This window comes from Notolepis coatsorum (assembly GCF_963971535.1).
Source record: "Notolepis coatsorum genome assembly, chromosome: 18".
NCBI classification, from domain to species: domain Eukaryota; kingdom Metazoa; phylum Chordata; class Actinopteri; order Aulopiformes; family Paralepididae; genus Notolepis; species Notolepis coatsorum.
The window spans coordinates 38881558-38905910 of NC_140182.1; the positions used below are offsets into that span (position 1 = coordinate 38881558).

At 41.1% G+C, this 24353-nt stretch overlaps 2 protein-coding genes across 4 annotated transcripts in view; one reads left to right on the plus strand and one right to left on the minus strand.

The window, feature by feature from the left end:
* Window positions 1-14634, plus strand: part of slc27a2 (solute carrier family 27 member 2) — a 48570-nt gene extending 33936 nt beyond the window's left edge. Inside the window, exons 7-10 of the mRNA XM_084335600.1 lie at window positions 5705-5903; window positions 6054-6151; window positions 12245-12375; window positions 12804-14634. Of these exons, the coding sequence (XP_084191726.1) occupies window positions 5705-5903; window positions 6054-6151; window positions 12245-12375; window positions 12804-12980 (605 nt within the window). The 3' untranslated portion in view covers window positions 12981-14634. The remainder of the gene's footprint in view (window positions 1-5704; window positions 5904-6053; window positions 6152-12244; window positions 12376-12803) is intronic.
* Window positions 14635-14830: 196 nt separating this feature from the next.
* Window positions 14831-24353, minus strand: part of tjp1b (tight junction protein 1b) — a 112897-nt gene continuing 103374 nt past the window's right edge. For all 3 annotated transcript variants that reach the window (XM_084335426.1, XM_084335425.1, XM_084335427.1), the window contains exons 26-28: window positions 22463-22680; window positions 20360-20464; window positions 14831-16691 (exon numbers count right to left, since the gene is read on the minus strand). In XM_084335426.1, coding sequence (XP_084191552.1) covers window positions 16597-16691; window positions 20360-20464; window positions 22463-22680 — 418 coding nt within the window. In that variant the 3' untranslated portion in view covers window positions 14831-16596. The remainder of the gene's footprint in view (window positions 16692-20359; window positions 20465-22462; window positions 22681-24353) is intronic.

The following is a 24353-nucleotide window of genomic DNA, read 5'->3' on the forward strand; positions in this document are numbered from 1 at the left end:
GATGGCTGACCTACCCCCCTGTCGCCTCCGACTCGGCGACAAGCCATTCCACTCCACAGGCATGGACTGTTTTGGCCCGTTGTATATAAAGAGAGGAAGAGGAACCGAGAAGCGGTGGGGTATTGTATTCAAATGCATGACCACCAGAGCGATACATATCGAGCTCCTTCCGACCATGAGCACAGACTCATTCCTTATGGCTTTCCGAAGATTCACATCACGGAAAGGAAAACCGTCTACATTGTTGTCTGATCACGGGACAAACTTCAAAGGCGGAGAAAGAGAGCTGAGAGAGAGCTTCCAAGCTATGGGCCCAGAACTTAAGACCCACCTCGCTCCATCCCAGATTGACTTCCAGTTTAATCCCCCGAACGCACCCCACTTCGGTGGAACCTGGGAACGAGAAGTACGTTCTATAAAGACAGCCCTGTACGCCGTGCTTGGGGCCCAGACTGTGGCAGAGGAAGTCCTAATGACAGTCCTCACGGAGATCGAGGGAGTACTGAACTCAAAGCCCCTCGGTTACGTCTCCAGTGATGTAGCAGATGTCGACCCAGTCACCCCCAACAGACTCTTAATGGGGCGGCTGGACCCCGCGCTACCCCAGACAATGTACAGGCCTGAAGAAGCGAACGGCCGAAGAATGTGGAGGTACAGTCAAGTACTAGCTGACAAGTTTTGGAGCAGCTTCCTACTCCACTACCTACCGTCTCTACAGACCCGCCAGAAGTGGGTAAAAGAGAGAGACAATTTGACAGAAGGAACAGTCGTCATGATTATCGACCAGTCACTACCCAGAGCTATGTGGCCGGCTGGCCGCGTAAGCAAAGTGATCACCGGTGCCGATGGCAAGGTCCGAGCAGCTGAAGTACTCGTCCAAGGGCGCACTTACACACGACCCGTGGCGAGGCTAATAGAACTGCCCCGACTCCCAGATACTATCGATGATGACCATGACCCCATGACTTTGTGAGTTGACTGACCCTTACAGCGGACCTTGAGTGGTAGACAGTGCGGTTAATCTGTCTCTGCTTAGCTAATTACGTGGGACTAATTAGGGGGCGGCTGTTGTGAAGGATCAGATTAAACCGAATATATATATTTATTTATATATATATATTTAAATAGTATTTGTATATCGTTTGATATCCCCTGTATATTCCTTGTACAATATGCACTGAATATCCCTTTAGTCTACTAAACAGCCCATAATAGTTTCATTCTACCATTGGACGAGAACCTGGCGCCAGCAGCCATACCCCTAGGTTCAAGTTCAATCGTGCCGCCCAACATGTCGTGGCAAGCCCCGGTTCCGCGTAGGAATACGTCTGGCGAAATACGAATGGTACTATTTGTTCACAGCGCATATATATATGGCGCAAGTAAAGTAGAACTTTCTTTTAGTCCAGTTCTTTACCCTCCAACCGAGTAACAGACGCGAAGCCTCACCCACGACGCACGTGTGGTGCAGTAAGGCCTACTTGGCCTCAGAATAGGCATTGAGATATCGTGTGGATTAATAGTTGAATAGTCATAGTTTGGCACTATACCGTTGAGTTGGACGTATTCTATTAAGCTAATAATAGTCTATTTATGTATGGTGCATCGTTCGGTTAGAGTTATAAAGTTATCAGTACCCCCATCGTTCCTGACGTTATCTGGAGTCTTAACCAGGCTGGGCAGACCACTAGTGGTGCTTGCATCCGAGGAGCTCCGGGCCAGGGCGACTGGACCTGTACATTGGATTACTCTACCCGGACGACGGCGAGCCTTCCACGGCTTGGATTATGCTTTGGGTGCTTTGATTATTCCATGGATAACGGCCAACACTGCGGAGTGTTGGAACTACCCCCCGGAGAGGACTCCAGGTGAGACGGCGCTCTACACCAGTGAGGTCGCCTCACGTCTCTCCGTTGTGGACCGGCAGCTACCGTCCGGCGTCCACCAGAGGGTCCAGCTGTATTCGTCTGTGGACCGAGGTTCTGTGGGCACCGTGTTCAAGACTTTGAATTCTCCCAAGAAATCGTCGGCCAGATGGGATACCGCCAGCGGCTTCTCTAACCCCCCCCTCCTACTGTCTTACAACCAGCGGGAAACCCCCCCCCCTTAGTGTATCCAGCTATAATCATTTAGGTACCATCGCTATAGTTTCCTAGAGAACCGGGTTGTATACTTACTCCCTGCGTAACCAGAGATTGGACATTCAATGTTGATTTACCTACGAATACTCATTTGCCATACAAGTGCATTTCAAATCATAAGTGTAAACAAGTGAACGTTGTATATACCTTTTGCTATATTAAATATTCGATTTGTACATTTGTGTGGACTTCGTTTCATCAGGTGGGAAAGTGTTCATCATATTTATATCATGTACTGGATGGCCAGAAGTTAAAGTACAAGAGGTAGTGGTTTAATAATACCATACTTAACAATACAGTCAGGGAATTGTACCCCTCAGTTACAACTGGGCTATCTGTAAACTGGCTAGGTTTAAAAGACAGAGAAGAATAGATAAGGGCAGGCAGGGAAGATGAAGAGCAGTAGCGAGACTCTAACCTACACCAGGGAGTGTTAGGACTGGAGACTCAAGCCAGTAGTTGACCTTGTGAATGTGTGCAGACCAGTAGTACAGGTGAAAAATGGGCAGTGCAACGCCCCCACTTAGCTTACATCTCTGAAGGAGAGCTTTGGAGATTCTGTGTGTTTTGTTGCCCCATAAAAAAGAGTCTATCATTTGGTCAAGTGTTCTGGGGGGTGTTCTGATAGGTGTCCTGATAGGTGTCCTGGGGGGTGTTCTGAGGGGGTGTTCTGAGGGGTGTTCTGAGGGGTGTCCTGAGGGGTGTCTTGAGGGGTGTTCTGATAGGTGTCCTGATAGGTGTCCTGGGGGTTGTTCTGGGGGGGTGTTCTGAGGGGTGTTCTGAGGGGTGTTCAGTTCTGAGGGGTGTCCTGAGGGGTGTCCTGAGGGGTGTCTTGAGGGGTGTTCTGAGGGGTGTTCTGATAGGTGTCCTGAATGTCCTGAGGGGTGTCCTTGGGGGTGTTCTGAGGGGTGTCCCGATAGGTGTTCTGATAGGTGTCCTGAATGTCCTGAGGGGTGTTCTGGGGGGTGTTCTGATGGGTGTTCTGCAGCCAAATTGGTCACAACTTATCATTCTAGAGTGGGGTGATATAATACGGACTAAGTGATCATTACCTTGTCCACAGCACAAGAAAGAAACAGAAAGTATCTTTCTCTGCGCATAAAACCATTCATATCAGATCGCTTAAAAAGTACTCTGTAGACACCTTTAGATCCTTTTTGACAGAAGTGGATTGGTCTCCTGTAATAAATACCAGTGATGTAGAAGGGCGTGGGACAGTTTTAAAAAGATACGCACTTTATTGTTGAAAAATAATTATTGCTTTTAATTAGGGCTGTCAGTTCATTGCGTTAATTAGATTAATAAATTACACAGCAAATTATCGCGTTATGAAAATTAACTCAAAATTTATAAAAAAAAAATATTATTTATTTATTTATACTTTATTTTTTAATATATAATAAATAATAATCTCATTCATTCCATAAGAACGTAGAATAAACATTTACAATTTTTTTTTTAAATTGTCCATTTGCATGTTCTTGGTATCTGATTCTAGGGACATCTATGGATCTCAGGGAATGTATTCCCAGTGTCAGAAATACTGTGTCTGTTACTAGGTGTAACTGAGGGGTACAATTCCCTGACTGTATTGATAAGTATGGTATCATTAAACCACTACCGCTTTATGTACTTTAATTACTGGCCATACAGTACAAGATATATGAATATGATGAACACTTCCCACAATGAAATCGGTTCCAGTCAAAGGTATTAATCAAGTATTTAATGGAGCAAAAGGTACATAGGATACTTTACATTATTCTTTGAATGCACTTGTAAGGCAAAGGAGTATGCGTAGGCAAATCAATAACGAATGTCCATTCTCTGGTTACGCAGGAGGTAACCATACAACCTGAATCCCAGGGAATTATATCTATGGTACACTAGTAATAGCGGGAGATACTGGAAGGGGTTCCCACTGGTTGTAAGCCAGCAAGGGGGTAGAAGATCTGTCGGTAGTAGGACGTCTGGTCAACGATGACTAGGGAGACTTCAGGTACAGAAGCCGGTGCAGTAGTCTCTTGATCCACAGACGAATACAGCTTGGTTCTCTTGTAGACTGTAGCTCTACAGTGAAGAAAGCTAGGCGGCCTCAGGCTCTCTGAGCGCCGACTCGACTTGACTCCTCTCGGGGTAAATCCAACACGTGCAGGCGTCGGCGATTATCCGCTCCATAAATCATAGGACCAAAGCAAATATATTCCAGCCGCAAAGGGCTATGTAGTCGTCGGGTAGATTAATCCAGTGTACATGTCCATACGGTTCTCGCCTAGGTCTCCTCGGGTGAAAGCGCCATGCGGTCGGCCCAGCCTGGATAAGAACTCTAGCTAATACGAGAAAGCGTTGGAGATGCTGGTCACTATAGAATTCTAACCGCACGATACACTATACACAAATAGACTATTAAAGACTCAATAGAAATATGTCGCACTCGACGGTATAGCGCCAAACTCTGACAATTCAGTTACTAATTCGCACGCGGTCTCGATGCTCTATTCTGAGGCCAAACAGGCCATACTTCACCGCACGTTGTATCGTGGGTGAGGCTTCACTTAGTGGGTAACATACTAAAATGGACGAAGGGTACGGAGGTAAGGGGCTAAGGGGCTTCTACATTCACCTGCGCCGTATTTATACGCACGGTGCACAAATAGTGCCACTCTCATTTCTGTCGCCGTATCCCTGGGCAGGGCCGGGGCAAGTACAGACATGTCGTGTCGGTGACTTTGAACTTGGCTCTGGGGGCCGGTCCCTGGCGCCGGTGGACCGCTGTCCAATAGGAGAATGAAATATTATGGGCTGGACTAAAGGGATATTCCGTGTATATGTACAAGGAATATACAAGGGATATCAAACGATATACAAATACTATGCAATATATATCAATAAATAAATATATATATTCGGTTTAATCTGATCCTTTGTAACACTAGGCTTGAGTAAATTGTAATGAACCAAAGGAGAATACGGTATACATATTATTGTTTTTTTTTTTTTTTTTTTACTGTGAATAACACCATGCTAAAATTGACCAGACCTGAAAAATCTAAGAAAATGAATAAAGGGAAGATGATTAAACAGAAGGTTTTGTAGATACAGTACTGAATTCTGCCATCCGGACACATGCAATTTGAAATATGATTATAGAATATAAAATATCAGGCCTAAAATGGTTACCGGTATGCGATTAAAATGCGATTAATTAGATGAATTAATTACAAATCCTGTAATTAATTAGATACATTTTTTTAATCGCCTGACAGCATTACTTTTAATGCAACAATGAACCATGATTAATGCTCTTAATGCATTTTTCATAATGAAACATTACTACTATTAATGCACTTTAGACTATTCACTAAGAATGCTCAATGCACTTCAAACAGGCGCCACTTGAACTTGGAAACAACAGGGACAACAATGGAAATAAGTCTTGGACTTTTCGTTCTATCCCTGACAATGCACATACACATGTTGATCTGTCAATTTTGTTATATGTTTTTGTCAATAAATTAAAAATTAAAACAAAAACATGTTGTGCTTGTTTTTTTCTTTTCCAGGTGAGGCTGGACTTTTGGTTGGAAAGATTACTAAGATATCTCCATTTATTGGTTACGCTGGAAACCAACAGCAGACGGAGAAGAAGAGGCTTCGTGACGTCTTGCAAAAAGGCGACTTGTACTTCAACACCGGGGACTTGCTCCGCATCGACCCTGATAACTTTGTGTACTTTCAGGATCGAGTTGGTGACACTTTCAGGTCAGCCGCCTTGACTCGTTTTGTCACGATCTCCCAGTTATGTTACCCTGAGGCTGTTACAGTACGTTTCCACTGGAATCTGGTTGAGTCGTCATAGTCGTCTGATATAAATGTTGTTGTTTGGTTGGTTTTCTTCTCTTCTTTTGATAGGTGGAAAGGAGAGAACGTGGCCACATCTGAGGTTGCAGACATTCTCACGACGGTCGACTGCATAGTGGGGGCAAACGTCTACGGTGTCCAAATTGAAGGTAGATTAGTACAGTACAGTACAATGAAAATAAGTTAAACCAGAGTGCAAAAAACAGTAAAGTGCAATAGTAATATACAATGAATGTACAGGTGAATATACTGGATATAACATATTTAAATGAGTACTACTGAGTAATAGTGCTAATTAGATGTATGTGTAGTGTTATATTATAATTATGTACAGTGATACAGGTATAAAGACACTGGTAGTAAGTCATACTGGCCAGCAGCGTAACTAGTAAGAGTAGGTAAGGGATATGTATAGATATAGATATAGTATCTACAGGTATGTAAAAAGGATTATATGTAGGTATATACAGACAGATGTGGATAAATATATATATATATACAGTGAATCTAAATATAATGTATACAGTATACAGCATTATTGTGCATGCTATCATACTGAGTTATATGGGTTATATGCAGGTGTATACATATATATAGAAAGGATTATACTGTATGCAGGTATATTCAGACAGATGTGGAAATATATGTGACTGGGCCCAGCAGTCTCACTCTGTAATTTTCAGATGTCATACATTGAAATCTGAAAATATTTGAAGAAGATATGCTTATTTGAATCTAGTTAAACCTCAAGTCTCGGAGCAGAGAAAAACTAAAAAAATCCAATCTAAAGTTTGGCTGCATTTTTAACACCTTGGCAGTCAGGTACTAGGTGTCTTATGTCCACCCATAACCACCCCCCACTGGATTAGCTGTCATCTGTCACACAGACTTCGCTGCATTATGGATTCTGAAATAGGTCTCCAATCTTCTCACGTTGCATATTATTTTAATTAGACATTAAACATGTATCCTATTATTATTATTATATCATGTGGTCAGCCTTTGTTCTATTCATGCGACAAATGAGAGTTAGACTAAGCAATATTCCCGCACGTTGGTAGTTTTAAAGTTTTCTCACGTTGCATATTATTTTAACAAGACATTAACCATCTAAAGCGGAGTGTCGCGCACACAGACACTAGACATGTTTTGCAAAACATTAAACATCTTTGGAACTGTTTGGGATAAAGTCTTTTGTATCGGGAGATTCTCCCCTCTCCATCAAAAGTGAAAGTGTATCTCTCCGTCGCCTACAGGCAGGAGTGGCAGAAGCCGGGAAGTTATAACAGCCATATCTTCAACTAATAGTTGATTCCTTGAATACATAGTTGCTACATAGTTGCATTTTTTTATTTTTTTACTTTATTTTTTAGCGTTTATCGCTTTTCTGGTCAAGCATGACCGACAGAAACAGGTTGAAATGGGATGTAGAGCAGGGGAAGACATTCTGAGAAATGACGGCGGGTCCGGGAATCGAACTTGTGTCCCCCAGATCCGTGACGAGCACGGTTTTCCCCGACGCAGAAATAGCGCTGAGATATGCGGTGAGCTACGGGAGCTCCCCACATAGTTGCATTTCAACACAATTGCATGTGGTTTTTATGGGCATCAACAGAAACTTGAGAACAAAGGCTGATGGCTGCCGATTAGCCAACAAAACCACTCATGTGATTCTAATATAAATGTCATAACACAAACTGTCTTTTTTTAAACAAAAGTGTTTACTATTTAGAGATACTTTAACTGTTAGCTGTTACAGTAAATTAAGTTCTTAAACATTCAAACTGTGATAACGTGAAAAAAAAAAAAAAAAAAAATCTTCTCCTAGCCTACCTGCATCCATGATTTTTGACAAGGTTGTCATTACCGACAAGTCTCGCATGGTTTCTCTATTTAATCAACACTTTGTAAGCTCCACACTTCTCTTCTGCTGACCCTCATAGCGTCCCACCACACTCTGTCCTCCCCTCCCATTACTAATGGCTTTTCCTTCAATCCGTTCTCAATTTCTGAGGTTCGGGATGAACTTTCCCGACTGGATCCAAATAAGTCAGCTGGCTTTGATGGGCTGGATCCAAAGTTTCTTAAAGCAGCCGCTCATCTTTTAGCTGACCCTATCACACAATTATTCAATCTGTCCATTCAACTCTCTAATCTTCCCCCTCTTCAAGAGCGGCTCTAGCTCTGACCCCAACTGCTACCGGCAATTTCCATCTTGCCGTGCTTGGCTAAAGTCCTTGAGAAGCTGGTCCTTAACACTTTCAGCGCCAGACCCGAGGATAGTCGGGTTAGCTCGCCAGCAGTTGAGCGCCATACCCCAGTATAGTCGGGTTTTCATCGTTATTTCTTTTATTCGACTTTTTTATTCATTTCAGTTTCACGGATCTCTGTGTTACCATAGGAAATCATTCTGAGATCGCTAGAGTGCAATAACGGCCGCATCCTGCTAGGTGGCAGTATCGCCTACCCTTTGAAACCTTATTGCACACAGTGTGTTACATCTAAACCCCTCCGTGTGCAGCATTTTGGTTTAGGCAAGTCTAGCGGTTCACCCGATCACATTGAAACGCGTCGTAGCGTAGATATAGCTCTCCAAACATAGTGACGCACAGTGAAAATATGTTATGGAAACGTGGCACGTTAGCCACAAGGACCAGACTAATCCCTGGCGCTGAATGTGTTAAGGTCCTTGATGACATCATCACTGACCTGGACAACAGGCAGGTCTGCGTTGCCAGCTTTATAGACTTAGCCAAGGCATTCGATTCAGTTGACCACAAGACCCTTCTGGGTAGGCTCTCCAGCATTAACCGGATCCAACAGGTCAAGACAGAGAATATCCTGTCTGAGCCACTTGCCATCACTAAAGGGGTGCCTCAGGGCTCAATCTTGGGTCCTACCCTGTTTTCCATTTATATTAATGATGTGGCGAACGCTGCAGGCAGCTCTTGGATCCACCTTTATGCTGATGACACCATCCTGTATGCTTCTGGCCCTTCTCTCCATTCCGTGGCCTCCACTCTTCAAGATAATCTCACTTCCATTGAGCAGTCCTTTCATAACCTCCACCTTCGGCTTAACACTAAAAAGACCAAATGCATCTTATTTGATCGCAAAAAGAAACCCCCCAGCCCCCCCAAGATCCTTTGCGCTGACGACACCGAACTGGAGTTTGTCAAGTCCTACAAATATCTAGGGCTTTGGCTGGACTCTTCCCTTTCTTTCTCCGTTCACATTAATAATATTCAGTCTAAAGTGAAAGCCAGACTGGCATTTCTCTTCCGTAACAAAGCTTCCTTCACACGCTCCGCAAAACTCACCCTTGTAAAGATGGTCCTGCCCATCCTGGACTATGGTGATGTCATCTATAAAATGGCTTCAAAGACGGCTCTACACAAACTGGACACTCTTTACCATTCTGCCATCCGTTTTGCCACCAATGCACCCTTTAATACACATCACTGTGACCTTTACAAACTGGTTGACTGGCCCTCCCTCCACACCCGCCGACTCCAACATTGGTTCCACTCCATTTACAAGACAATCCTGGGCAAGACCCAACCTTATCTTTCCTCCCTGCTCCACCTTTCTCATAGCACTTACGGCACAAGATCAAGTGAGCTCATCAAACTAAACATCCCAAGCTCCAAGACCACCTTTGGGCGAAACTCCTTTCACTTTGCAGCAGCTTATGACTGGAACGCTTTTCAAGACACCCGTAAACGTACAGCTCTTACTTCACTGACTGCCTTCAAGAATAAACTTAACACGCTCTTAGTAGATCTCTCCTGCTCTTGCTGATACCCCAGTTTCACACTTGCATACACCCTCTCACACACAACATACAAGCACTCATTCATTGTCATACTCGCACCTAGACACACGCATCTGTTTGCATACACATGCGCGCGCACACACACACACACACACACACACACACACACACACACACACACACATACACACACACACACACACACACACACACACACTTTCACCCCCCCCCCCCTTACTCCTCCCCTGCTTATTTTTTTTGTACATAGGCTGTGCATGTGTTTATTTGTTTATGTGTATGATTCTTAACACATTGTGCGCCAAAAACTAGTATACTCGTCATTGCCCACCATGCGTTGTGCGCCAGAAACGAGTTAACTTGTTTCTGGGATCAATATTTCATTTCTTCGACATGGCATTCATAATTCATCCAGCCTCCCTCCGCTGCTGCAGCTGGACCCTGTTCTGATATTGCAATGCCTCAATACCGCCGCCTGGTGGATGTCGGGCGAGTTACACTCCAAGCCAAACCGGAAGTGGCGCATCTGGGACAATCCTCCGGCAGTAATATCTTGTAGCGTGGATCTAGATACACACTTGAGTGCATTGGAATCACTTTCGAAGCGCAATAATCAATATGATTTCGGTGTTTATTGCGTCATACAAACGGGAAATGGATCTAGCAGATCGACGTCAAATAATTTGAATATTTTTCCTCCAGTCTCATCGGCGAACGGTAAGAGGAATCTAACGTTATTTTCAGCCCGATTGTTTATTCATTTCACGGCAATACATCTGATCAACGTATCAACCCATAGTAAAAAAAGACGCTACTGACGATCAAGGAATTATAAATGACCCCCCCCCCCCCCCCCCTTTCCTTCAGGCATGATGAAGCATAATGTATACCGATCATATACATTTGAATTTTTTAATATAGCATGTAGGGCTGACCTTCAAAGCTTTTTTTGGCAATCGAAGCTTCGGTGCCGAGCTTTGATTTTAATTCGAAGCTTCGGAAAAAAATTAAATAAAATTATTATAATATTTTTTTATCTTATGTTGTGGGACTTGTACAGCACTTTGGTAAACTTTGTTGTTTTTAAATGTGCTCTATAAATAAAGTGGATTGGATTAATTAATTATGTAGCCCCTTTCGTGACTGTGACGCAGCCAACAAGGTTTCACTCGGCTGCGCTGCCTGGGTGCAGTGGGCCAACGACATGACATTACATACCGGTAATTATGTTGCAACCTTCGTCTATCAAGCAAACAATTATATTATATTTAATTTATAATTTATAATTATATCAGACAATGCACCTACAAAAGCAGATGATTACAATTAAATTAGCCAACTTGGTAACACATTAGTCATAGCAGCATAGGCATAGCCTTATTAATGTTTTGTGTGGTGTCGCCGTCGTGTACAACGATACTTACGTTTTTTAGGTGATTTGACAAAGTTGTTGTAGAGTTGTGATATGCCATTTTCTTCTGGCATATCTGGCACTCGGCTTTTTGGGCATTGTCTTTGCATATTTTAAAGTGTAACCACACGTCTGATGACTTCTTCGTCGACATGTCTGCTGCACATGTCCTTGTTGTTTTCAACACCGATAATCTCCACGTGCTTGTTGTAGAGAGGTGGAGTCGAGGCACCGCTTACTTTCGTTTCATTGGAATGGAGGCGGGAAGGCACCGCTTACTTTCGTTTCATTGGAATGGAGGCGCAAGATTTTGGAGGCAAACATATATATATATTTTTTTACTTCGATTCTTTTTTTAATGTTCGAAGCTCGTGCCATCGAATGAAGCTTCGAAGCTTCGAAGTATTCAAGACAGCCCTAATAGCGTGTATAGGAAAGAAACGCCAATCGATAATCTATTATATGCGGTCAGGGCCTATAACTCGCGTTTTAGGAATTACTGCAGAAAACCTTAAAACATACTTATATTCACGACGGTATTAACACGACAATATATGAATGAAAAAATATAACGTTCCCACATCCGGAACGATAGATACCCGATGTTGAATGGGCCATAGTAATGTCGATATAGCTATAATATTTAAAAAGTTATAGCCCTGCAAAGAAGGTAAACATCTCCATAGGGTTACAGCACTGGCAGACTGGGCCCAAGGATGGGTACAATGCATGGCGGACAATGTGTTAACTGTGTTTTTATTTTATTATTAATATTTTTCTTTTTCTTTTTTGTATTCCTGTTGGGGCCTCTTGGACCAGATCGACATTGCAAATAAGAAACCTGTTCTTAATGTTTTATCTGGCTAAATAACGGAAGAAAAGAACATTTTATAAATTTTCTCGCAATCTGACTTCCAGACATGCGTATCTTACTGCTGCTATCATACAAAGTTATATGGGTACATAATATTTAGTCCTAAATGTGGCGGTTTGTAATATTGTAATTGTAATGTTGTATTGGTAATCATCTCTCTATAGGCTATGAGGGGAGAATTGGTATGGCGGCTTTGACTTTGAAAGAGGGGGATGAGTTTGACGCATCCAACACCTTCAAGCAAGTAGCCAATTATCTCCCAACTTACGCCAGACCACGTTTCATAAGGATCCAGGTAAAGTCGGTTTTGGTTATTTTTTATAAGAATTAATTATTAATAAATGATTAATTAATTAAGGGTGCTATAGATCACATTTAGCCACTAGATGCCACAAAAGAAATGTCATGATAAATTCATTAATCAATATTTTTTGGGGGGAAAATACTTTTATTCTGCACTTTTATAAAAGCTGTGGATATATTTGTTTTTAAATGATTACTCTACATACAATTTGTCTTTATAGCATCTTTTAATTGATTAATTATTTAATAAGAAGTTGAGCTTCTTCTCCCCCATTATCAGTTGAAGATTGATAATCAAGGTTCACTTGAAGTTACAGTTTCAGTAGTTTCATCATCATGGCAAAGGTTTACAGTGTAAATGAATACATTATTTGATCTACTTATAGCAATATACTCAAATGATCAACACTTGTCCTCTAGAATTGCTTGGAGATGACGGGGACGTACAAGATGATGAAAGTGAAGTTGGTGGAGGAGGGATTCAGCCCAGCTCACATCCAAGACCCTCTGTACTTCCTGGATCCAGAGAAGAAGACATACGTTCCACTGACTGAAGAGATTTGCACAGCAATAGCTTCAAGGGACATCAGATTGTAACAAGTTAGAAGCATTCTCCTATGCAGAGAGTTGGACGACGTTCCACTAGCAAATATCTCTGCCCAAATAGGAAGTAAACTAACCGGTTACATATACTCGTATTATTTTAACATATTGAATAAATAATATTATCTTTTTTAGTCTCTTTTATAAATAAGAACCGAAAATTTGTTGAAAAAAGTTAAATCATTTATTTCCACTGCGTCTGTGCAGCCTTGTTGATTCACTGTGTCCATGGAAACAACAATGAACGCAGCCATAAAGGTACGGTTTCCTTGCGCAGAAAAGACATACAACTATAGTCCGTTTACTTTACTGATAACTAAATCACTGCATAAGTCATAAATGTTCAGACAAGCTGATTGATTATTAGTGATACTCTGTTATTAGTTTGCACCCAATTCAACATTATATAGCCGCATCTTCCTTCAAACTAATTTGGTCGCGGATGTCCGGATTTTATGAATCTTTTGCTCTCTTTGGCAGAGGCTGTGACGTACAGACAGGTCTGCCTAGTTACAGTTAAAAGTGCATGGAATATTGAATGTTTAACTAAATGTTTATTATTCCATGTCGAGAAGAGGCTTGCTTAATAAAATCAATACGGTACAGTTCTGCTGATGGCTCCACAATGTTATCAACTAATCTCAGGGACAGAAACACTAAATGTAATCATGCTTTACTTAATTTGTTTCATTAACAGAACTACTGCATAGTTCTACTTTTTGTACATAATCTATTCCATAACTATGGTATATACACCGGTACATTTGTAATTGTTGTACATTTTATAATGAATTAAAACCTTTGATTATCCACTGTTTTACCTTTCAATACCGATGGTGAATCTTGATAAATGATAATTTTGTTTACATCATGTAAATTACATGTGCTCTTTAAATGCCTCAAATTCCAACCAAGTACAGTTTTTATGGGAAATAATTAACTACCGTATATGGATAGATTTCTAGAGTACTTATATATAGCCTTTTTTTGCTGCAACAGATAATTTGTTTCATTAACGGAACTACTGCATAGTTCTAATTTTTGTACATAATCTATTCCATAACTATGGTATATATACCGGTACATTTGTAATTGTTGTACATTTTATAATTAATTAACCTTTTGATTATCCACTGTTTTACCTTTCAATACCGATGGTGAATCTTGAGAAATAATATTTTTGTTTACATCATGTAAATTACATGTGCTCTTTAAAGGCCTCAAATTCCAATCAAGTACAGTTTTTATGGGAAATAATTAACGGTATGGATAGATTTCTTGAGTACTAGAGTATAGCCTTTTTTTGCTGCGACCAACAGCTCTAGGTCACTGTTGGTTTCTCCACACTAGCAGCCACAGGTTTAGCTCTAGGAGGCTGAAACTTGGCATGCAGGTGAAGTGGGCATGTGTTCATGCCAATTGCCTAAAATGGGGCAGCTATTGCGGTTTCTTTTTACTGTACTGCGTTTTAAATGCATGTCTGTTTTGCTCCAATATCTGACAAAACACAAATAAATGATATATTGCTTCAAGTACTGTGTGCTAAAAATCTATGTATCACATACCTATCTTCTGCAAGTTTGTCAGCCTGACTGCTGGAGGAGAGCCATCAGACGCCTAAAGCGTTTCAAAGTCAGACATTGTTAATCATCCGATTCTAAAAAGATTTTTTTTACAATATCTTGTCAATACTACCCCACAAAGGAAGAAGAGTTTGGCATAAACACAGGGTGTGTCAATGTACATCTGGTGTTGGGATTAAACAACATTTTCATCAGAAAATCAAAGACAACCAGTTAGCGATTACTTTAAAAATGGATTTATTTATTAATACAGTGGTATACTTAGAAATGTGTCGCAAAGGAAGAAACATTGAACGAAAAACAAAATAAATAAAAAGAATGTCTGACACATGGGAAAAGAAAGTAGTGTTGGATTGAAGCCGTGTTATATCAAAAGAAAATAGTACTGATGTGCCATAATAAATTGTCTATTGGTACAAAAATACATTTCAGGGCACACAATACAGCATCCAGTATCACAAATAAAGGAAGGGACCGCTATTCAAAGCGGACCCCTCAAGTACATATCTTTTAAAATCATTTAACCCAAGCACTTTTCTATTTTGTAAATAAGAATAAAAAGTTTTCTGACTGTTAAAAATGCCTTAAGTAGTGTGTATATGTTGGTAGAAAAGTTGGATTTATTACTGCTTATGTCAGTTCCAAGGCTCAGGGGTATAACCAGAATACAAACATAACCAATGTAACCGCTTTCTCTTTTTTAAAACAAACATTTTCTCTTTTATACAAAATAACAAAGATGTACAAAAGTTCCATTTACAGAGAACCAAGGCCATATGCTAGCAATATGTACAGCCACAATTTAAACATTTTCTAGTGTTTTTCTTTTTTTTGTATTTCCTCAGACTTCATATGCATAGCAGGAAAAGAAAGCATACCTTTTCATCAGCCTCAATTATTCTCGTGTGCTAAATCCAAGTTCTTTGATATAATGAGAAAATGCAGACAATGTTTTCATCCGTAATCGACCGCTATTATAAACTGAAAAGATCTTGAGATCTTGACTGAAAAGTTAATATGCAGATAAGGCATCACTGCTTGCAGTGTTAAGATGGGATTTTCATGTGTTGAACTTAGTCGTTAGCAGGCTTCAAGGACCTGAGTCATAGCACATGCATAGATCTCTAGACAGCAGGAGTTTGTCAAATCAAGTCAGTATATTTATCTATGGTAAAACATAGCTACAAAAAGATCACTTCTAAACATAGAGAGAGCCCATTTGGAACAAAACGGGCATCCGATGCTAATTCTTAACCTTCATTCTTCATACATTATTATTATTATTATTCATATATGTATATATATATAATATATATATACACATACATACATATATATATACACATACATATGTATATATATATTTATCTTCATGATGCCTATGTCTTCCTTCATGACCCTTGTATCAGAGTCCCCCAAGTCCTCAGAGATCCTTCATGAGCAAAACGCATGACCACAGACGTCACAAACCAAAAAAAGTTTTGCATATACCAACTTTTCTATTTGTGAGTGCATTACAGTATGCAGAAATTCCCATTGCAGTATTAAATAAATTTTTCAAAAAATTATCTCGCACCGCTTGGACCATTTCTTTTTCTTTCTTTCTTTAGAAAATTTGCTTAAAAATTTCAAAATTAGATTATTCAGTCTGTGGCACTGGTCATGCATTCCAACAACAGTTCCATATATATATATATATTTTAAATTTGTATTATTTTTAATATAATTTATTTTTATCTTTATTTTTTTATTTTTTTGCAAGCCTTGGAAAGCACCAAAAATAAAGAAAGAAAGTAATAGAGAAAAGAACGAGAGCAGCCCCGGGGATGCTGGTCTCCTCCTCCTCTTCCTCCTCCTCCTCCTCGCACAGTAAACAATGTGAGAGAACCAAGTTCATACTTCATCAAGCAGTGCGCACTCCGCCACAGTTGGAGGGGGGGGGGGGGGGGGCGCAGGAGGGTGGTGGTGTTGGGGCAGCGGAGGTCCCCTGGTTCACATTCAGTAACAGACCAGCTGTTGCCTCTTCTTCAGAAGTGGTCAATGAGCACAGACACGCAGTTTGCTCCTACCAGGTAGTTGGGGTCTCCTGGGAGAGACTTGTTCTGCCAGGTCTTGGGGTCACCTGTTAGTAAATACATACAGGCACAGTCAGTTTCTTGTAGTCACTGAACAATAACTGTACGAGTTTATCTAAAGCAATTAATGAAAGGCAAAAAACACAAATGGATATTCACATGATTAACGTCATCAACAACAACATAGGTATTTTTTTTTTATCCACTTTTTCTCCCATTTTCTATATTTTCTCCCATCCCAATTTCGTATCATCCAATTCAACCCTCCCCTGTCACGAACGCTGTTTCTTGCCTCCCACAAGCCGGCTGCAATGTGGACTAAGTCATACATAGCACCAGTCCCCTCCGGTACTTGAGGTAACAGCAGTCACATCTTTTCACCTGCGCAGCTCGATCTCTCAGTGGCGAGGAGTAACGCGTGGGAGGCTCACGCTGCCCCCGACACTTCCTGATTCTACTGCGCAGGCGCACCAACCGACCTGTAGGAGTCGCTGTCCACAACGCCCGATCCCCACCCATCAGTTTCCCATCCCCTAATACGGCCAATGTGTATTAGTATGAACGACCAGCTAAACTGAAAGCAATGTGGAGCGCTGGGCTCGAACAGGCGAGCCCAGCGTCTCCGCATTCGTGGCGAGCGCCTTGCCCACTACGCCACGTAGCCGCCTAACAACAACATAGGTCTTAACACTTTCTGCGCCATACCTAACATTTCTCGGGTTATCTCGCCAGCGGTTGAGCGCCATACCCGAGATTTCTCGGGTTTTCATTTTTTTTTTTCGATTTTAATATTCTATACACTGTCATGGACCTCAGTGTTATCATTGAAACTCTTTCTGAGACCTCGAGAGTGCAATGCCGGCCGAATCCTGCTAGGTGGCAGTATCGCCTACCCTTTGAAACCTTATTTCACACTGTGTTACATTTTATATGGTTCGGGCAGAGAATTTGAACCTGGGCAAGTGAAACGCTTCATTCGAGCAACTTGGAACGTGTCTAGCACACTTGATTCATATTTTGTGCCATTTCATGTCAGGAACCCGATGGACATCAATACTGGAAATCGCGATCAGACAATTGGAATATTCATTTTGGAATAACTCCTAGCAAAGGTAAGGACTATATGACATCAAACCTACTTTGATCCTACAATGATTTCACATCGATCGCAACGATCAACGTATGTAGTATTTAAAACGTATGCCGTTGCTGACGATCAGAGCATCACAAAATGACCCCCCCCCCCCCTTTGATGCCTTCATGATGGAACATAATATCTATTATATACCTTTGATTTGGAAATAATATCGTGTCCAGGCGAGCAACGCAAACGACTTTCGCAAAATGCACATAGCGCTCCATAACTCAGCTTCCATAGCCCGGATCACTCTGAAACTATACAATATTCACCACGGGATAACACGCAAACGTATACATGAAAAAATTTACACTTTTTTACATGTTGGACAAGAGATGGTGACTGTCAAATGAGCCATAGTATTCTCTCCATAGCTATAATATAGATATAGCTCTGCAAACATCGTGACGCACAGTGAAAATGCCTATCTTTTAAAGCGTGGCCCATTGACTACATGGATGGGGATAATAGCTGGCGCTGAATGAGTTAATAAAGAATATTGTTGATATTGCATATTTATTGGTGATATTGCATATTTATTGTTACAATGTCAATTCTTGCTGAAATACTTCAGTCTTAATTTAGTTACTAATGTAGTACCTCAGTCTTAAGTTACTAATATAGTACCTCAGTCTTAATTTAGTTACTAATGTAGTACCTCAGTATTAATTTAGTTAGTACCTCAGTATTCATTTAGTTACTAATGTAGTACCTCAGTCTTAATTTAGTTACTAATGTAGTACATCAGTCTTAATTTAGTTACTAATGTAGTACCTCAGTCTTAACCAATTTAGAACTACAACGCCTGCTAATAATGCATTATATAGCCTGTATATACACACAAATGTGTTTCCCGGTTTCAATGGGTTAATTTAGTTACTAATGTAGTACCTCAGTCTTAATTTAGTTACTAATGTAGTACCTCAGTCTTAATTTAGTTACTAATGTAATACCTCAGTATTAATTTAGTTAGTACCTCAGTATTAATTTAGTTAGTACCTCAGTATTAATTTAGGTATTAATATAGTACCTTGGTTTTAATTGAATTACTAACCTCTGTCTTAATTTAGTTACTAATATAGTACCTCAGTCTTAATTTAGTCACTAATAATTTAGTCAGTATTAATTTAGTTGGTAACAAGCACTTTTGGTTTAAAATGAAAATCGAGCCCCCTCAAAAAGCACTCGAGTTCAATTGAAACGGTGAGTACTCGAGTAATCAATTGCTCATGACCATCGCCAGCAGTTTCTACAATGGGGCTTCAGCCAGTCAGTCAGTAAGAGACATTTGCTATTGTAGGCTGGCCCTCCAGGTCCGGCTTAGAGTTAGAAGTTAACTTTATGTTCTGAGAAACACATCACCAGCACCTAAAATGTTCTATTCTAAAAACATGCTGTTCTAAAATGTGCTGATCTAAAATGTGACATTCTAAAATCTTCATACTGGGTTCACATCTTCATGCTCAGTAGGTGATGCAATAAGTAGTAGTAATGTGGAAACAGTAGAATCTCACTTATACAAACCCTTCAACAGAAGTTAGTTAAAGCGTGCAACGCTATGCCAGAGCAAAGCTCAAAACTATGAAACATACACACGTGTGTGTTTTCCTAAGAACTCGAATAATACCATTTGTGGTGTAAATACAATATGCGTGCATCAGCAAGGAACTTTTTTATCTTTTTTTTGCATTTCCACATGTTTGCACACTTGTTCTGAAGGTTTAAACAAACAAGGTTCCACTGTACAGATTAGACATGAAAGAGACACAGTAATTAGTTCCTGACAGCAAGTGCATCTTGTGGAAGTAATGAAAGAGCTTGTGGAAGTAATGAAAGAGAGAGGAAAACATGTTGTGGAAGTAATGGGAGAATGAAAGAAAGAGAAAGAGAAAAACAGGTGAAGAGATGATTTAAAGGATCAATAGGCGGCTGCCGATTTTTGTCAACATTATAGATTTCTTATCATATCTCAACAGTAATCAATAGTACTAAAAAATATAACATTTGACATCTAAATCCAATCAAACAAATGACCAAGTCAAATGATTGGAACGAGTGTCCAACAAACACTCTGCTAACACAGAGCTGCCTGCTAGCTACCTAGTGGGTTTGTTCTGTATGACCCTCCTGAGATTGTGCTTCATACAGTAAAAAAAGAGTAAAAAGAATAAAGACTATACAAAATATACAAAACTAAAGTACAAAATGCAAACAAAATGCTAAAATACGAATGCGTTCCGATTGTGAAGGGCATCGCTGATTTCGGTTCAAGGATTTAAAAATATATAAGTTCTGCTCAAGAATCAACAGCCGCCGCCTAGCATTCCTTTAAGTATGATGAGCAGTGACAAGGAGAATCACCGCCTTGATTAAAACAAGCAGCCCAACAGCACCCCCTAGAGGACAGTTGATTAAAACAAGCAGCCCAACAGCACCCCCTAGAGGACAGTTGATTAAAACAAGTAGCCCAACAGCACCCCCTAGAGGACAGTTCATTCAAACAAGTTAGCCCAACAGGACAGAGAGAAGACAGCGTACCCGACGAGGAGTCGGAGGATTTTAGAGCAAAAGACCAACCATCAGGGGTCATGGACGCACAGTGAGGTAAGCGCAGCTCCACAGGCTTCAGGAACTTGAGGCCATGAGGGCCACACATCACCAGAGGGCTCAGCAGGGTCTCTCCTGGAAACACACAACCAAGAGTTAGCACAACCAAGCATCTTGTTGTCTGTCATTATAGGCAAAGCATCCGGGCAAAGTGCCATGCCTGTGAACCACCAGGGGGCAAAGTGGTTAACCAGGATTAGATTAGATTCAAATGTATTGTCATTAAACAGCACAAGTACGGTACAATGAAAAGACGTCCAACCAGAGTGCAAATGTAACAGTAAAGTGCAGTAGTAATATACAATGTACAGGTGATTAAACTGGATATAAAATATATAAATGAGTACTGTACTGAGTAATAGTGCTAATCAGATGTATGTACAGTCAGTGTTATAGTATTATTATGTACAGTGATACAGGTATAAAGACAGACACTATGGTAGTAGGTTTCACTATGAATTGAAAATGGGGGACCCTGATGTAAACAAGACAAACGTCTTTCTCTGGTCTGCATCCCCTTAACAATTGTGTGTATTGAGCCGTACTGTATTGTACCCATTCTGCAATCTGTTAAATAAAGTTTTCATTCATTCATTCAAGTCCTAGTGGCCAGCTGTATAACTAGTAAGAGTAGGTAAGGGGTATGTACAGATATATATATATAATAGGGGTGTAACGGTATATGTATTCGTCTCGCAACTTAACAGTACGGATGTCGCGGTTTGGTACGTGCAGCCATACGAAGAATACGTCTGAATCAATCCGTTCTGATCCACACTCCCAATCCAGAAGGTGGCGATAAAGCACCTGAATGCTATTTGCCAACTGTCAACAAGAACAGCAGAAGAAGACGACACACCAAAACAAGATGACGCGGACGCCTTCACGTTATAGTAGAGGAACCCGGCTTCAAACATTTATTAAAAGTGCTCGAGCCTCTTTACACTGTCACATCCTGTGCGCACATAAGCCAGTCCGTGGTCCCAGCCCTTTACAGGCGCACACAAGCAGTGATTGAGCACGAGCTGTCCACTGCACCTGCCGTTGCACTAACAACTGAGGGATGGACCTCCCGTGCTACTGAAAGCTATCTCGCAGTGACCGCCCACTTCATTAACTGAGTGGGAAATAAAAAACCCAGGCTAGATGATATGGAAAGAGATGATAAGTGAAGATAGATGATAATAAGTGAGGCTACTGTAGATTATATGGAAATAGATGATAATAAGTGAAGCTAGATGATAAGTGTGGCTAGATGGATAATAAGTTACCGGTAGGCTAGATGATAATAAGTGAGGCTAGATGATATGGAAATTGTTGATAATAAGTTAGGCTAGATGATAATAAGTGAGGCTAGATTATATGGAAATAGTTGATAATAAATTAGGCTAGATGATAAGTGATGCTTGATGATATGGAAATGATTTATTTTGTACTTTTATAACATAATATATGCTTTTCAGTTCTGTAGCTGATTGTGACCAATTGCTTTTTTGATAATTTTTATCAGCCCTGCATAGAAATATGACCTATGCAAGAGTGTATGTTCACTGTTGTGTTTACTGCTTGATGCACTACAGGGCCAGGCTGTACCAGCTATCTCAGGGGGGACTATGACACTAGGTGGAACTAGGCACTACTGTCTGTTCAAAATAAATGAAAAGAAACCTAGCCTTATGCGTTTGGGACTTTTCTTGCTTTTTTCCTGTTGTACCGAACTCGTATCGAACTGTGACCCCAAAACAGAGGTACGTACCGAACCGTGGCTTCTGTGTACCGTTACACCCCTAATATATAGTATCTCTACAGATATGTAAAAATAATTATATGCAGGTATATACAGACATATGTGGATAAATATATATATATACGGTATATACAGCATTTTTGTACATGCTATCATAGTTATATGGGTTATATGCAGGTGTATACTATAAATAGGTATAGAAAATCGAATTGACAAAACTACAAAAATGCATTGTTATGTATTACCTTAGTACCATTCAGATTGAGCTTTGCTTTTTTAATGTTTTTCTTTTTTCTCTGCAGCAGTCACCAGAGTTTAAGACCAACCTTTCTCCTTGTCGAGGGGGGGGAGGATGCTGTTGTCCCGGCACACCTTGAAGTAGATCTCCTGCTCCACGCTCTCCGGGATGGCTCCCTGGGGGATGATGATGCTCACGCCCGTCTCGATGGAGCTCAGGACCCCTCCGTTACAGTTGAAGATCCCCCGGGCCGTGGCCACCACGGTGTGTCCTTCGTCCTCCTCGTCATCCTCCAGCGCGCTGGGGCTGAGGGACAGAGTCATCATCAATCGTAACACTGAGGGACGGAACGCTATGTGCTGGAAGGACACTAGAGCAAACCTGGAGGCGCTGGAGTGGCCTTGGAATCACTCGCCCATAGCTTTTACTACAACTACTGCTGCTGCTGGACCGTGACCCTTTCACTACCACACTACAGAAGGTTAACCGTCTCTAGTGTGGTAGTGAAAGGGTTAACCCTTTGTCATGTGGCAGTGAACGGGTTAACCTTCTGTAGTGTCGCAGTGAAAGGGTTAAAGGGGAACGACGGCCCTTTTCTGAACATTAACAACATTAGGAAGAAACAGCCCACACTGTACTGAAGCCTGCATACTCATTAGAGAACGCGCTTCAGAACCTTCTGGGGAGAGAGCCATCAAAGTAATCTCGTCAGACATCTCAACTAGGAAATGAATGGAGCGTGACATTAAAACTTAAAATACATATTCAATAATAAGCAGAGTAGCATTTTCTGAAAGATAAAAAGCTTATATATAATACATCATATATCATATCAAAGCAGGCATATCTTACACATGTGTCCAGTGATTTAGAGCTAAAAGGGTCGTCGGGCAGGACTTGTTTTACTGCACGATAGGCGGCTTCACACATTTAGCAGAATATCATAATCAGCAGTTTTCTCTGAATACAGAGCGATGTCGCTCTCTCCCCACACGCTTCTGAAGCGTTCTCTATGAATACAGAGCGGTGCCGCTCTCTCCCCACACGGTTCTGAAGCGTTCTCTATGAATACAGAGCGGTGCCGCTCTCTCCCCACACGGTTCTGAAGCGTTCTCTCTGAATACAGAGCGATGTCGCTCTCTCCCCACACGGTTCTGAAGCGTGTTCTCTCTGAATACAGAGCGATGTCGCTCTCTCCCCACGCGGTTCTGAAGCGTGTTCTCTCTGAATACAGAACGATGCCACTCTCTCCCAACGCGGTTCTGAAGCGTTCTCTGAATACAGAGCGATGCCGCTCTCTCCCCACGCGGTTCTGAAGCGTTCTCTGTGAAAACAGGCACGAGTACAGTGCAGGCTTTTCTCTAACATGTTGTAGTATCTATAATATTTAAAAAAAAAAATTAAATGCCCGTTGTTCCCCTTTAACCTCTTAACTCATTCTGTGCCAACCACGTAATATTACGTGTTTGCACGCCAACCGACCCGATCGACATCAATACTGGAAATTGCGATCAGACAATTGGAATATTCATTTTGGAATAACCCCGATCAAAGGTAAGGACTATCTGACGTGAATTCCACCTTGATCCTACAATGATTTCATATCGATCCAGCCGATCAACGTATGTAGTATTCAAAACGAATGCCGTTGCTGGCGATCAAAGCATCAAAAAACGCATACATAATGAAACATAATACCTATTATATACCTTTGATTTGGAAATAATAGCGTGTCCAGGCGAGAAACGCGAACGCTTTTAGCAAAATTCACATATCGCTCCGTAACACAGTTACCAGGAATTAGCCAGGATTATTCTGAAACTATACAATATTCACCACGGTATAACACGCAAACGTATACATGCATTTTTTTTCTTTTTCACATGTTGAACGAGGGATAGTTACTGTCAAATGAGCCATAGTATTGTCTCCATAGCTATAATATAGAATATAGATATAGCCCTGCAAACACTGCGATG